General features: G+C 37.7%; 1 protein-coding gene across 1 annotated transcript in view; it reads left to right on the top strand.

The window, feature by feature from the left end:
- Positions 1–2,514: 2,514 nt before the first annotated feature.
- The window catches only part of SIRT1 (sirtuin 1), a gene marked incomplete at its 5' end in the record, with an annotated part of 17,153 nt that continues 3,816 nt past the window's right edge, over positions 2,515–15,851 (top strand). Inside the window, 5 exons of the mRNA XM_010016042.1 lie at positions 2,515–2,638; positions 4,010–4,251; positions 5,555–5,707; positions 8,450–8,597; positions 11,848–11,927. Of these exons, the coding sequence (XP_010014344.1) occupies positions 2,515–2,638; positions 4,010–4,251; positions 5,555–5,707; positions 8,450–8,597; positions 11,848–11,927 (747 nt within the window). The remainder of the gene's footprint in view (positions 2,639–4,009; positions 4,252–5,554; positions 5,708–8,449; positions 8,598–11,847; positions 11,928–15,851) is intronic.

Below are 15,851 nucleotides of genomic sequence, written 5' to 3'. Positions count from 1 at the left end.
CGCTTGCGGGGAGGGCCGGTGTTCACCTGCTGCAGCCCGGGGCCAGCGCTGTTCTGCCTCGGCCTGGGTGGGGAGAGGGCGCTGCTACTAGCGGGCGCTGCGTGCGGGGTGATCCCTGAACGCACGCTCTGATCCGTACATCTCCTGAACCGTACATTAAATACAAACTCGAGCTAGCTGCTGCATCCATTTTTCTAAACCTTATCAGTGCTAATTCTAATCAGGCCTTGGCAATGCCTGTTCTTTTTTGTTTGGCTTTGGAGAAGGAGGAGCTCCTTTATAAGAGAAGATCGACCTGGCTCTTTTTTATGAAAACATTTATTTTGCTGTGTTGCTGGCAACCAGTTATTAAAAATCATAAGCTCTGTTTCCTTTTCACAATCTCTGCTGTGATATTTGTTTCTGTTTCTTGGAAACTTGCACAGAAAGCACAGGAGCAGCGGTCTTGAACAAGTCTTTACATAACTTCAAGTTACAGTCTTCGTTAAGAGTTCAGTGACTGCAGTACAAAACTAAACTATAATCTTCTGAAAGAGTTTCTTTGCAGATAATGTTAGAAGCATACTGTTAGGGCAGTATCAGAATGAACATACCTTGCATTGCATTATTGAAATGGATAGGTTTTGCGGGGGGAGGGGTTGGTTCATTTTGGTTTTTAAGGTAGTGCTTTGGAAAGACTTCTTAAAAGATCTAAGGTGCTGCATTCTGCTAGTAAAGTCTTTACATTTTATTCTGGAATGCAATTAAAAAATATTTTACCTTGAACTCAGTAGTAAAATTCTACAGAAATTCTTTGCCTGCACAAAAGCAATCCAAAAGGGAACAGAGCTGTATGATAAGCTTTGACAGCCTTGGTATTTAAAAACTTAATTGGAACAGCACAAGAGTAAAGCTAATGATTTCTTATCAGTGCCTTGTATGAAGCGGTTTTGCTCAAGTTACTCAGGTCCTCAGCCATGTTTTGCTGTGGATTGCTTAGTTCTGGCAAGCATTCCCTTTAGTCCTTTGAAGAATCAAATGGATACACAGGGAGCGTTACAGTTTAAGCCGTTGCTTTAGCCTGCATGTATGTGTCACGGTGTTTTTTAAATACAAGACAGTGGGACCTGTATGTGATGAGTCTTTAACACTGTAACCTTTGATTCTTTATACAGTAGACATAAAGGTGGTTGTAGTAAATCTTGCACTTCACACTTACTGATGTGTACCAGTCAACTTTTTTCTTCATAATAATGCTTTCTGCGTAGTATGTTCACTGACTTCATGCATAATGAGATGGAACTGAAATGCTGTAAATGCATAGATTAATAATAAGAAACGGCAATGTCAGTGAGTATCTGTGGTCTCAGAATAACAAGACGGCAAGTACAAAAAGCAAATTTCTGTCCTCTACCTCTTTCCATTCTAACCAGAATAAAGTACTTATGCCAGCAACAGAAAGGACAACAAAATCTCTGAATAAAAAATGACGGTGTTTTGTGGTGTTCTTTATTTAAGAGTAAAGTGAGGTAGCCTAATTAAAATACTGTAAGGGCTTACTCAAATAGCAATTGAAAACTATTATAGTGATCCTTTGCTTTAGAGAGCCTTACTGAAACTTGTTCTCCTTCGTTCAGCATTAGCTTTTCAAAAAATTAAGCTGCTATTGCTATTTCTAATAAAGCCAATTAAAAAAAAAAAAGCTTAGTCTAAATACTGATAAGCTGCTCAGGTTAAAATTTAGATTTCCCCTTAAATGTTAGCTTAGTAATGAATGCTGTAAGACAAGTATCTTGTTCTTCTTTGGACTCCTCTGTCTAGATACGTGATGAACTTAGATTGAGTTACTCTGGCTTAAGGCCATGAGCTGAGCTGAAGTAACTGTGTGGTACTCCAAGCCAAACCCAGCTGCAGGGTAAAATGGATGAGATAAAGTGAAGGTGGTTCAAGGTAGCACATTTTCTGTCATAACTGAAATACCACAGAAGTGTGTATATGGTCACCTACTGCAGCTCAGCTGCAAGGTAACAGCCTAACAAAATTCTGTAACTTTGTTGTATCCAAATGTGTATTTGTGGGGTTTTTTTGAAAACACTCTGCTCTTAAAACCTGGTCATAGAATGGTCTGTAACTAGTGATGCATTTTCATTTTATCCAGTTTCTCAGCTGAAGTTAGAATTTGTAAGACAAAATAATTCTTAACTGTACCTTTAAAACACCTGGATTTTTTCTAAGATACAGAATCCTTAATGCCCAGCACTTTGGAATATCTCATTAAAGTCAACATCCAGCCCACTGAAGGCCAGCATTAAGATAGCAAATCCTGCAGTAAATCTACCGAAGGCTTGAAAGCATATCTATGAACTAAAAAAAAAAAAAAAAAAAAAAAGATAGAAATTTCCCATGACTGACAAAACTGCTTATTTATAATTCATTGCAATCAAATTTTATAGCATACTATTTCAGGGTTTGTGATGTATTTAAATATATACCTGTGCCATTTAGCTCTAGTGTCACTGATCACTGTTGTACTGTCTTGCAGATAACTTCCTTTTTAGTGATGAAATCATAGCCAATGGTTTTCACTCTTGTGACAGTGATGAAGATGACAGAGCCTCACATGCAAGTTCTAGTGACTGGACTCCAAGACCACGTATAGGTAGAAGCCTGTATAATATGATTCTTAGATGCTGTTTGCCTTTGAACAGTTACTTAATTCTTCCTGGTCTCCAAATGATTTATATTGAAAAAAAAAAAAAAAAAATTGGCAATTACTGCTTTTGAGCAGCTAAGAGTTGTTGACTTTATTCTGCATGTTATTTAAGGAGTTTAAAAATTAACCTCTGTAAACCTGCTGTATTTTGATTAAAATTGTCAATGTCTTTTTGTGTAGAAAACTGGCTGTGATCCGTATTAAAAGCATACACCCAGGTTCACTAAACTGAACAGACTATTGGCATATTTCTAGCCTATTTACTTAGTATTCTTAAAGGAACAAGAAGATGATTTGTGTGTGATTTTAGCCAATCTGTAGGGCTTCACTGTCCTAAGTGTTAAATCAGTTTGGGAATTATTAGTTTGCATATATATTGCATACTAGCAGTAGAAAAGTTAACCATAGCAGTTAGGAACTCAGTAAAAAGTCTTGCCTTGTACAGAGGCAAGATAACTGCTCAGGTCCCTGGTGGTTTGTGTGGGACAGTGGCCTCCAGGGTGCAGTGGGGTTGGGTCTTTTGTCTTACCCAGGCGTGACTATACCACAGCATTTATTTTGTTAGTCTTGATAAGAACAGCAGCAAGAAAACACATTTATCATGACACAATATTCCACTTAAAAACTATCTCTGCTGATCCCTCGTTGCAGGATCACTATTGGTACCTTTTGGGTAAATAGGTATAACAGTCGTTTTCTTTATATGTACTCTAACTAGCCTTAGTGATAGCTATTTGAATTGTCTTAGTTCAGCTTCTTAAGATTCATCTGTTCTACTGCTCTAATCTTGAGTGTTTCTGGAAAGATTGATTTGATGGCTTTAAGAGGTCATGTTTGAAATCATGAGTGTTAGATGGCTGAAGGAACAACAAAAATCCATGGACTGGTGGGCCCTACTTGTCTCTTTAGAGTCATGTTTTATAACGTGTGTTTGTTGTCTCTTCAACTTATTATTGTAAATACCTTACAAAATGTTGAAAGAATACAAATGAAGCCATAAAATAGAAATACACTGTGAAAATCTCATTGCTAAATAACTGCACCTCTAAAAGCCATCAAGTTTGCTATGAACTGGGATTTTTACCTTGACTAACTTTCATTAAATCCCTCATGGGTTAACATCATAGTGAGTAAAAACTCAAGCTGTACTATCACCTCAGAATTTAGATCAAAACATGCAGAGGCTTTGATGAACAAAGTATTAAACTGGATTAATAAAATGTTAGTAGCAAGCATTAATAAATGGGGCAATGATATAATAATCTGAACTACCTGACTCAATTCTATCTTTTTTTTTTTTTTTTTTTTCCTCCTTAGGTCCCTACACTTTCGTTCAGCAGCATCTCATGTTAGGTACAGACCCACGGACAATTTTGAAAGACCTGCTACCAGAAACAATCCCACCACCTGAACTGGATGATATGACACTGTGGCAAATTGTTATAAACATTCTTTCAGAACCACCAAAACGGAAAAAACGAAAAGATATTAATACTATTGATGATGCTGTGAAACTTTTACAAGAGTGCAAAAAAATAATGGTCTTGACTGGAGCTGGGGTATGTACTGCTACAATTAAGAGTGAGAGAATATGTAGACAGTTGGTTAAATACTTACCAGTGCTTTACAGCATGCAGGAGATGTGACCCTCATGACGTTCATAATATGCTAGATGGGAAAAGGAGGCAGAGCTGCCTACTAGAATGATGCACCCTGCAAGACTGGAGCTTAAATTGGAAATTACAAGATCTCTCATTAGAAGATACTCTTAAAGCATTTAAGTTCTTATACAGTTGTTTCCACGCAAAATAGTTTTGGAATAAGATCACTTCTACCTGTTCCAGAACATTTTCTATCCTAGTCATTTTTTTTTTCATTTGAAACAAAGGTAATGATTTTTTAAGCAAAATGTCAGTGAATCTCTTAAAATACCTGATGAAGCTAGAGGGACTAGAAGAGGAGGACTCAAAAAGAAGAGTTATGGGGAGGGGAGAGTTTGATTAGGTTTCAGTAGACTAGATCTTACTTTTCACATGTGCTGCTCTATGATGGTTTTAAGTTTACTCGCTGTTTTACTGAAGAACGTTTCTAAGCTGTTGTACATTTGCAGCTTTATACGTATGTACCACATCATGATACAAAAGTTGATAATTTTTTGCTTCTGTTGTTCATACACAGAGGGTGTGACATGATTCAAAAAAGATGAGTGATTCAAATCAGCTTGTTAGAAAAGCACTCCTATTTGTTACCCAGTCTTGCTGTTTCTGTAACTGTTATGATATTCCTGTTTCTCCTCCTTTTTCCTTAGTGTTTTGAGGTAGTCTGAGACAATAAATTTCAGTTGTTATTGACTACTACAGTGCTTTGATAAACAATATTTATCAAAAGGGTTTTATTTATCAGAAGTCTACTTTGTTACTGGTTAGCATGTTAAAAAAAATGTATATCAACCACCTTGTCCAAGCCTAAGTTGACAGATCAATGAACACTTACTAATTAAATTTAATGTAATGGTATTTTTGTTCACTTCTTAAAAAACTTCCAGTAGTAAAAGTAAGTTCTAGTGTCCTATTACTGCCTGTGCAGATTGTACTAACAGGTTTTTCTGTGCTGTCTCTCCTCTTTGGGATTTGAGAATTGTTTTATTGGTCAAAAAAAAAAGGAAAAAAAGAAGAAGAAAAAAGGAGGAGTGGGGGGAACAAAATAGAAATAAATACAGAGAACCCAGACTGGTTTTGTTCTGAAAGTCTTGAGAATAGTCAGCATACCAAAACATGGTTTCCCAAATAGTTTGTATCACAGCAACTCTTTATAGCCAAATACGTAGTTTTCCTTATTTCAGACTGCAAAAATATATTTCAGGTGTCTGTGTCTTGTGGAATACCTGACTTTAGATCAAGAGATGGCATCTATGCACGCCTCGCTGTAGACTTCCCAGACCTTCCAGATCCTCAAGCAATGTTTGATATAGAATACTTCAGAAAGGATCCCAGGCCATTTTTTAAGTTTGCAAAGGTATGGTTTTCTAACAGTTCTTTTCTTGGTCAGCAAGGACAAATGACAATATTAAAATGCATAAATCAGATATAAAACTATTAACAAAACAGTATCTTTGTCTTTTTTGTTTTTTAAATAAGCAAGATAGAAAAATACATTAATACATTGAATTTACTTTAATGAGAGACCTCATTCAGTGGGATAACAATTCTCTCCTTGGGCAGGTCTTAGCAATGTACCAATTTTATATCCTTATATTACTTCAGTCATTGTCTGCAACCACATACTGGCCTTATTAGAAATATTCAGCAACTTTTTTTTTTTAAATGTTGTTTTTACTGTTCCTGTCACAAGCTCATTATATGTACAGCCATTCTGGACGGTATGTCTCTTATTTCAGGGAGGATAAATAAAAACTTGCAACTACATGATTAAACTTCAATAATCTTAGCTGCCGTTACCTTCTCTGAAAAATGAAAGAATATGAGACATTTTTGGCCAGCACATGAGTAATGAGGAAAGCTACATTTGGATTTGATATCCTGTGGCATGCTTTCCAATGTCGTACAATACATTCACATTTTAACACTGTATTTACAGTAAAGAGGACTAAAGCAGTTTCATGCAGTAGTAAGTGCCTGTTTCAGGTCTTGGTATAGCTGTCACAAGAATCTGTACATCTTAGAGAATTAAAGCCTTTTTGCATGGACTGTGTTCACTTGAAAGAGAGAAAGCAGCAGTTTTTAGGAAGACGTTAGAGAGATTAAACAGTTTAAAAAGCACGGAGTACATCTCAGAGACAAGGAATGATTAGAAACTATAAACATATGTCGAAACAATAAAACAATGATACTTAGTGTGGAATTTCCTTGTGGGGGGAAAAATAAAACCAAAGCATTTAAGAAATTACTACAGGACCAGTAAAGACTGTCAAAATCAATCACTACTAGTTTTGCTCACTCTTTCTTCCCTTTGCTCACTATTTATACTACTGCTGTGTTACGTTATAAAGATCGGAAAAGAAAAATAAATGCATTTTGCAGCTGCTCATCTTTCTCTGAAAGCCCCCTATCCAGATACTAATACGTTTTGATGTTCATTAGTATACTCAGTTCCTTGGTTGTTCTCTTTTGGTGTTGGGGTTTTTTTTTGAATATTAGAACAAACCAACCAACCAACCAAAAAACACCAACCCAACCACAAATCCCACCAGAACAGCAAACAAAAAGAAAAAAGTTGACTTAATTGAAGCCTGTCAATACACAGGTTTTACCAGAATGGTCCAATGTGGCTGATAGTTTTCTACTAAAATAATTTCTCCTACTTCTCCTTTTTTGTCCATCAGTTTAGTTAGAATATTAATATCTTATCTGATGAAGTCTTAAGTTCTTTTAATTTTAGGTACAAAGAATGGCCAAATTTTCAGAGTTCAATGGCAGAACACATCTTGCTTCTTCAGACTAAGATATAAAAGTTGTTAGGACCACATGAATAACTGATTATAATTGTGAAGTAGCCCTAGTCATAATCTAGGTAACCTAGCACTATGAGCAACCATTGATCATTGCTGCACCTTAACTCCAGAGACCCATGTAGTTTCAGAATTATGAGTAACTTGAAATATTCTGGGAAAAAATAAAGTCTTTCATAAAGTTTTTATTAGTAATAGTTGGGTTGTATGGCAGCTGAAGGCAGAGCTGTCACAAAGATGAATTTAACAGTTCACTGTTTTTCTAGAATATTTGGTTCAGCTTCAAGTATTTACTGGTAAAGGTAGGCAGCAGCTTCCTTCTTGCTAACTTTCTTTTGGCCAGTGACTCTTGTGCTTTTTCCACAAAAAGGCCTCACTTGCCCAGGTGAGACTCCATCCCAGTTGCTGTTCAGTGGTGACAGAGTGACTGGAGAACAGAGGGTCTGAAATTCAAGTTCCTCCCCTAAATAAGTGCTTCTGAGCAACAGAGTGGTGGCGGTGCTGCTGCTGTCCTCCTTATCACACAGCAACCAGAGGTACCACATGGGGTGGTCAGCTCCAGACAGAGGTTCCTTGCGTGAAGCTTTCAGCTGAGTGCCCAGATTGATACTGTGAGCAAGTATCAAATCATTCTACAAAAGTGCCTACATTTTTTTCCATATGCTCTTTAGATATACCTACCTTCTGTACCTTGACCTAACAGAGGGGTTAAGCATCTATCAGGCACAGCAGAATTGCCCTACTAAGCCATATGGTTACTACTGTAACTGGCTAAATTGGCAGTGCTGGTCTGAGTACCACTTGTCTTTATATCCAATGCCATTCTGCTTTCTGGGCTTCCATCTTCTAGGAATGGCTGCTGATAATGCTGAGGAGTAAAAACTGCTTATCCCAAACCAAGAGACCAGAATTCAAATTCACCATGGAATTTTTGTCCAACTGTAGTTAAACCCCATGTATGTTTCAAACAACAAATATTGAGGTTACTTGACACTTACCAAAGGAAAAATGGCTTTTCTGTTTCATAATTCTGAAACCCCCAAAAGACTGAAACCTTGCTTTTATACTGTATGAAGAACAAAATGCCAGCTTGCATGGAAAAATTTATCCTGACATGATCAGAAGCTCACCTGTTGAAAGAGAAGTTGGATCTGAGAGAAATGGCAAAATGCAAAGGGAGTGACAACATTAACTGCCAGCACAATTGTCATTGATAATATTTAGGCCTGTGTGAACTGCTGCAGTGATACATCCATTTGCAATTTCTAATGTACTTCTGAATTCCCTAGGAAATCTTTCCAGGACAGTTCCAGCCATCTCTCTGTCACAAGTTCATAGCTTTGATGGATAAAGAAGGAAAACTACTTCGTAACTATACTCAGAACATAGACACGTTGGAACAGGTTGCAGGAATCCAAAGGATAATACAGTGTCATGGTTAGTGGTTTTAGTTTCACTTATTTTATGTGTAGGAATGATTTTTACTGGTGCATGTGACCAGGTAATCACTACTGGAAGTTTTTTGGGGGGTTTGTTGAATTGGTATCTCTTGGCAACAGATACTCTGCTTTTTAAGTTTGTTTTGTTGGGTTGTTGTTTTTTTTTTTTAGGAAGCTTATGTATTTAAATCAGAAGTGATTTAAGTGGAAATACTTTCAGAAATTATGCCTGATACATGGCGGTCTTCATGCATCAGTAAAGATCCATACCCTGTTCACACAAGCTTAGACCTTAAGTTTTAAAGTTTATTTGTTGCTTCTTTATATTCATGTATGAGAACATAGTGTGGAAATCAGTCTTTTCATAGGTCCTTCTCCCTGTATATCAATAAAATGGAGTTTGGCTGTTACCTGATTCTTTATTTAGGTTATATTCAATTGAAATCCTAAAATATCCTGACACTTCAGTGACTTTACCTCATGTATAAAATACTCTGGATTAATTACCAGTTCAGTTGAATTGAAGATGATCTTGTTACACCTTCAGTGTCATACACATTCTGTAATTATGATACCATATTGAGTGGAATCCCTTAATTAGTTGCTTTATATGCTTTCCATTTCCAAGGAGTTGCAAATGTCAAGCAAAGAGCTCAAGGATTCATTTATAAGGAAAGCACGCAGAAAATTAGTTCTTAAAGTGCACTTTCAGATCATTTAGTAGACTTCTGGCAAAGAAATAAAAAAAAGCAGCACTAGCGTGTTTGTAAGACTTGTCTGCCTAATTCCACCTTTTCCAGGGACCAAACTCTCTGGGTTTCTTTATCTACATAGCTTAACTCTGCCAGATTTGTCAATATTCTTTTTTTAGACGGAGCAAATACGGTGCTGTTATGGTGACCAAAGAGCACACATCTGAATCCTACTTACCAAATAACCCAAATCTAGTTTCCATTTGTGCTTAGTGTGCCATGCATTTTCTTTTGGTTGTCGTTCTGTATGAGGTATTGATCATTAACTTCTCACATGGCTGTGTTTTTGCACATCACTACCACACTCAAGCTTCCCATTTTTTCAGGTGCGCACTACAGTAAGAATATTTCAGACCATCTTTAATGTATGTTCTGTATAAGCTGATATTAAATTAAAAAGATTCTTTAAAACATGCTGTGGATTTTGCAGCCTTTGGAAATTAGCAAAGATTGTTTTGAGTGCATCAAGCTTTATCTGACATACAGTTATGCTGCTCTTTTTTACAAATGCTAGTTGACTAATGGTAGTGGCTGAAGAGAAACTGAAACTTTATGAAAGGGTTCATACTGCTGTATTTGTTATTATTATTTATCTTTCTTGTCCAACTGTGGCATTGGCAAGTTAATCATGAATGTGCCAAATTACAAGGAAGCTTGTAATGAATTGGGCAGTTCATATATGAACCTTTGAACCCATTTCACTCTGCAGACCTACAGTAAAGTTACTACTATGGAAACTACTGTATCTTAGATGCATTTTTCTGAATTTAAAACGGCTGTTGCATTCAACCAGCGTGTCTGGAATTTGATCATATTCCTTGCTATTGCTGTAGCTGAATGATCAGAGGCAGTGTGCTAGCTATACAACTCATATGGGGGGCAGCATCATTTCTTGATCAAGTCCTTCCAACAGTGAAAAGTATCTCAGAGCTGCAGGCAGGTATCAACAGATGCCTCAGACAGAGTTAGGTCTGCTAGCCTGACAGACATGTCCCTAACACACTGTATAAAGGCCTAAATTACTTCTATGAACAAATTACAATGAGCAAATAACTGTCACGCTTCCTGTAGTCTTTGGAATTCCTCAAGTTCTGGGAGTTACAATGCTGAGCAAGAGTTGCAGAAGCTGTGCCCTTTCCACTCCAGCTGTGATTAGCAGACCTGAACTGCTAGTGGTTCTTAAATGATCTGCTTTTGCTTTGTCTTAACCAAATTCAATATTCCCAAAACATTCTGAAGTTATACTTAGTTCCACAATCCCCTCATTTAGCAATGTAAGTATTGGTTGGCTGCTGTATGTAGGTTATGAGCAGAAAACATCTTTGGTTTGGGTGGCTTAAAATAATACTCTAGGTACAGTTTTGGTTCCAGAGGTTTTTAGCCGTTCCTGGCTTCTGCAAAGCTTTCAGCATCTTAATGGCTATCTTTCTGAAAGTTTCTTTTCAAAGGTAGGCTTTTGTACCTTCCTGAACGTTACTCAGTCACAGGGCTTTCTTACTGCCCTCATATCACCATGAGAAATTAGAGAGCTCCAGACTTCTACTGTATGAGTCTGTGAGTGACACATTCCAGTGCAGGGTCAAAAATACCAAATTCCTTTTTTTTTACCCCTTGTTTCATGGTTAGGAGAAAATCTGACATTTTTTCTACTTTATTTTTCATTATTCTGTGAACTTCTAGCATTATTACTTCCACAGATAAAAGGCTTCATAGGCTTATCTCTCTGGACATGTACACACCAAAAGACCACTCCAGTTTGCCACAGTGACTTCACACTGTATTTTCATATGCGTTAGCCACCTGATAAGGTTTCCCCTTAGACAGACCGAGATGCAAATGCTCTACCAGATACTCGAGCATGACCTTCAGCTGCTTCAGAAACAGGCCAGTTAGAGCTACCAAGTGGCTGGATGGAGCAACACACTTAGCACAGTCTTGCCGAATAAACACAGCAGCTAAGATGGATTCTAAGTTCAGAACAGTATTTCAATTTGAACAATGCAGCTTTAAGTTCTCACTTCTGCTGAAAGGAACAGTACTGCTGCTGTTTAGTTGCCTATAATGAAGTATTTACTAATACATTTTTTTAAGTTACTTTGCGCAACTTTATTGAGTTCATGTAGGTTCCTGTTCTACGGCTGCTGTTTGCAGAGCTGCTGGTGCTACTGTTAGTTTTGTAAGGAGGAAAAGGGAAGGTTCTGTTCTCCTCTTCTTGTATATGCTTGCACAGGTTGGGGGAATCGGAGGACACGATATAACTTGTGTTGACGTGCATGTGGTATATCAGTACTCCTGAAACAAGATTTCTGCTGACTAACATCTAAGGAACTACTTTTAGTACTACAAGCATCTTCTCTGAATTTTACATTACTTTTTAATGACTGATTTTTATAGCACTGCAACATAACAGCCTTTGTGTCAAAACAGCTTGGCCAGAAAGACCAAATCTGAATGACTGAAAATCCTTATTTCTACCATATGGGTTCTTCCCCTCAGGTTCCTTTGCAACAGCTTCCTGCCTGATCTGTAAATACAAAGTTGATTGTGAAGTTGTTCGAGGAGATATTTTCAATCAGGTAAAAAATTTACTTTAACTCACTGCAGGTTTGTAATCAGTAATTCTCTCTCTCTCACAAGAAAATCCCAACCAAACCCAAGCCACCATGCTTGGATCACTCAAAAGATCAGCTTTTAAAAGGCTACATATCTTTGCATGTGTTTCATAAAAGTGCCTATCTGTATTTCAGCATTTCCTCTAGTATTTAGAGCTATACTCAAATACTATACTGCAAAACTTAGGTAATGGGAAAAAGAAGAACAAAACCTTAAGAATCCATTTTGAGAAAAGTAGAGGTTAAAATGGTAAGTAGAAAGTTGGATTTATACCTGGTTTATGTTAATCTGAACTCACAGTCACACTGAGAAAGCATTCTTAGCTGTTAATAACATTGACTGCTCTTCGAGCATTTACCTACATTAAAAATACGTTTAAATGGTAGATGATACATGGAGAAATTGCTAACTACAGAGCAGCCTCTGAGCAAGGAAGAGGATCAAATGAGCTGCTGGACATTGCTTTCCAGGACTTCTGAATTACTCCATATTCTGGACTCCCTGCATCTGGGTGTGAATTGCCTCAGGGCCAAGGCAGGTAGCTCTGCTCTGTCAGAGTGATGAACCTTTGGCTTGGCAAGACCCTCTGCTATTCTTCCCCTTCTTTCGAAGGAAGGGAGGTGATGATTCTCGGATCAAAAGAGATATTTTTTATACAAATGGAAGGGGACTCTTCCTAAAGACTCATGGGGTTTTATGATAAATGCTTAAGAGTCCACAGTGGCAACTTTAGATGAGAGACATGGAAGGGAGGTAAATCTTTCAGGTATTACATTTGAAATTGAACTTGATGGAAGCCTTTCAGAAGAGATGTTTGAGTTAAAGCTTTAAGAAATGTAAATCTCCTAAGCCTGAAGCTTTGTAATACTGAATATGAAGTCTGGTTTACTTTCCTGTTAAGAATATTATTTTTGAGAACTTTTTATCTTACAGATGTTTGCTTTTCCTATACCTTCAAAACCAGCTGGCTGGAGCTTAGGGTTTTTCCTTCTGAACAACTTTCCTACGCATGTTGTAATATTCTGGTTTGACTGTTAGTGGTTGGTGCTTCTTTTCCTAACAGCACTTTAATCATTTTATGTTCATATTACTGAACCAAACTTTTGCCCCAGTGGCCTGTCCCTGCTGGTGGACTGTAACGGAAGTGTGAGGAAGTGGAAAGAAGCAGCCTGTATTTCTGCATGAGAACAGAGGGTTCTTACTCCCAAGATGAGACCAAAGGAGCTTTTTAAACTCAGTCTCTCAGGCCTGATCTTACAGTACTATTGTCAGGTGCATGTGTCCAGGGCAGGCCCTAGCTGTAATACTGAATTATTTTCATAATGCAAAATAGATACGGTTATTGCCAAATATCATTTCATACTGATTGAAAGAAAATCTATTCCTCCTCCTCTATGCCTGGAAAAAATAAAAAATAAAAAAAAAAATCTATTTTCCATAGGCTGCCTTTCCCAACCCTCCGTGCTATGCAGTTTCTCCTTCTACTGCCTCTTTAGAATATAGAATTTGGTTCCCTAGATATAAAAAGAAACCTTTTCTGTATTTCTGAAACAAAACACTGTCCATTTCAACAGCTTCATTCTCTAACAAGTCTTCTTTCACAAAATAGTTTCGGCACCTAGGTCCTCATAGGTAGTCCAGTTTCTAGCCTTTGCTGTTCTCCACTACTCAAAGTTCAGTTATACATGGCCCCAGGTCCTCAGTTTTCCCTAAAAAATACCTTTCCTTTGCTCTGGTCCATCCCCTGGTGGTCTGAAGTGCTTCACAAGGAAGTGAGTCTAGCTGCTATCTTTCTGCCACGATTTCCTTTCAACATCCTATAGACTGAGAATTGTTTGAAATCATCTGTTTAGAAGACTGCCATTTTCTTATTGCTGCACTTCATTCTTCTGCCACTTCCAAGATAATGTGCTTGTGCTCTGTAGCATGATTTTTTCTCTGGGTTGCTACACACTACCACCCTTCTGGATGAGAAGAAGCAGCAGTCATAAATTGCACATAGAACTTCTGAGTAAAACAGTTGTCAGTCACTTCCAAAAATGTCATTTTTACTTTGCTTTTAACTGTTTTAAAGGCATCTTCAGGAAATAGTGAAACGGTCTCAGATTTAGGAAGTAAAGGCCCTGGAAATGGAAAACTTTCACCAGTTCTTGGATATTCTTAAGCTAATGTAATCTTTACTAATCTGAGCTTTTATACATGGATAACATCAATAGTCAGTGAGAAATTCCCTTTTTCTTTAGACATGAGCAGAGGCAGTGGGGCTTTGGGGGAGTGCTACTTATGGAGGGAAGGAGGACCCTAGGCAACTGAGTGGCCCATTATCTAGCTTTAAATTCTTGGTATCAATTTCAGCTCTTGGAATAGATCTTCCCCCTTACTGACAACCTTCCTGAGGATTAGCAGAGAAGCTGGTGAGTAGTAGAGTGCTGAAAAGCATTTATGGGCCCATTACAGCGACTCAAACGATTTCGATAGGGACATCAGTTGTTCTATAGAGATCTACTAAGAAACAAGCCATTGGACTTCCTGTGAGAAACTATGGAAACAGAGTTAGTATTACCTGGTCTCTTTACATCAAAAGTTAGAGGTCTTCATTTCACCTTCCTCCTAATACAGAGCCTAAATACTTTCAGCTGAAAGTGCAAAGGCATCACTAACATCAACAGAAGAGACAGCAGGGTAAAAAGCTTCATAAAAGTTTTAAGCTGTTCATATGTTATGAACTCTGTAATATATAGAGATATGAGGAAAGAGTTCAAGATTCATTCTACCCATCTGCGGCTTTTGGTGGAATTCTTCTGGTTGTTTTCCTTTTAGCAAGGGGTTACTAGACTCTCCTAACTTGGGTACATGACGAAGGCTTCCTCTATACCAATTCTCAGTTCTTGTGCTGTATTGCTGCTTGTGTGTCCCACAAGGTTTTCTTCAAAGGAGGGATTCTTTGTTTGAAGACTTACATTTTTGGGAAAGGTCCTTTAACACTAGAGGAAGGCATTCTACTTGTGGATGTTTTATCATTTGGAAAGCATTGTCTTTTGTCCTACTGCAGGCATCCATAAACCAGTTCTTCAATTTAAACTTTCTAAGTTCTGTACTATTTGTCTGCATATGTTCTCTGTACAAGAGCAAGTTGTTATGCATGTAAATATCAGTTGTCATATATTCTTATATTACAGTAGGTAACATACATATTTTTACACCTTTACATAGCCCTAATTTCCTTGTGATGACTGCTGTAGGATTGCAGCTACATTTAGCTCCTTTGATTTATTCTGGGGCATTGTATTTTAACACTACAGCTGAGAAGACTTTAACTATTTGAAAGAAGAATTGCTCAGTATTATTGTCTGTACATATATTGCTCACCTTCTTGCTTTTCTTCTCTCTGAAAAAGTCTTAAGATAAGAAAGAGCTGAAAGGAGAGACCAAAGATCAGAAGATCTCTGGTTGCAGGAGGAAAGGGAGCCTGCTTCTCCACAAAACCTAACTCTTGCTCTTTTTAGTGAACAAGGATTCTGCTGTTCTTAGAGGAACTGGAAGTGTTTAAATGGAGACCAAACAAAAGTTCTTCCCTGCCTTCTTGTCCTGTATGCTTTTTGCCAGCTGCTACAGTGGTTGCTTTGTGTCTGTAATACACATAACCTCTGGGGGGAGAAAGTAGAGAGGTAAAGCTCTTGATTAGCAAGGGGTTTATATCAAATCCTATAATGGATCTGACAGTGAAATGTAAGCTGTTGCCCCAATTAAACCAAGAAAAATACATTCCTATCAAACAGGAGGTAATTACTCACCAGTGCTAAGCATGACTTCCTTACTTTGGCTTAGTAGTCACATAAGAACCGTGGTGAAGAGCTGCATGGTTTCTCCCACTTTAAGAGGACTCC

The sequence above is a fragment of the Nestor notabilis genome, unplaced genomic scaffold (assembly GCF_000696875.1).
Source record: "Nestor notabilis isolate BGI_N333 unplaced genomic scaffold, ASM69687v1 scaffold21996, whole genome shotgun sequence".
NCBI classification, from domain to species: Eukaryota; Metazoa; Chordata; class Aves; order Psittaciformes; family Psittacidae; genus Nestor; species Nestor notabilis.
Note: the sequence above shows the minus strand (reverse complement) of the source record. Positions and strands in the feature narration are given on the sequence as shown.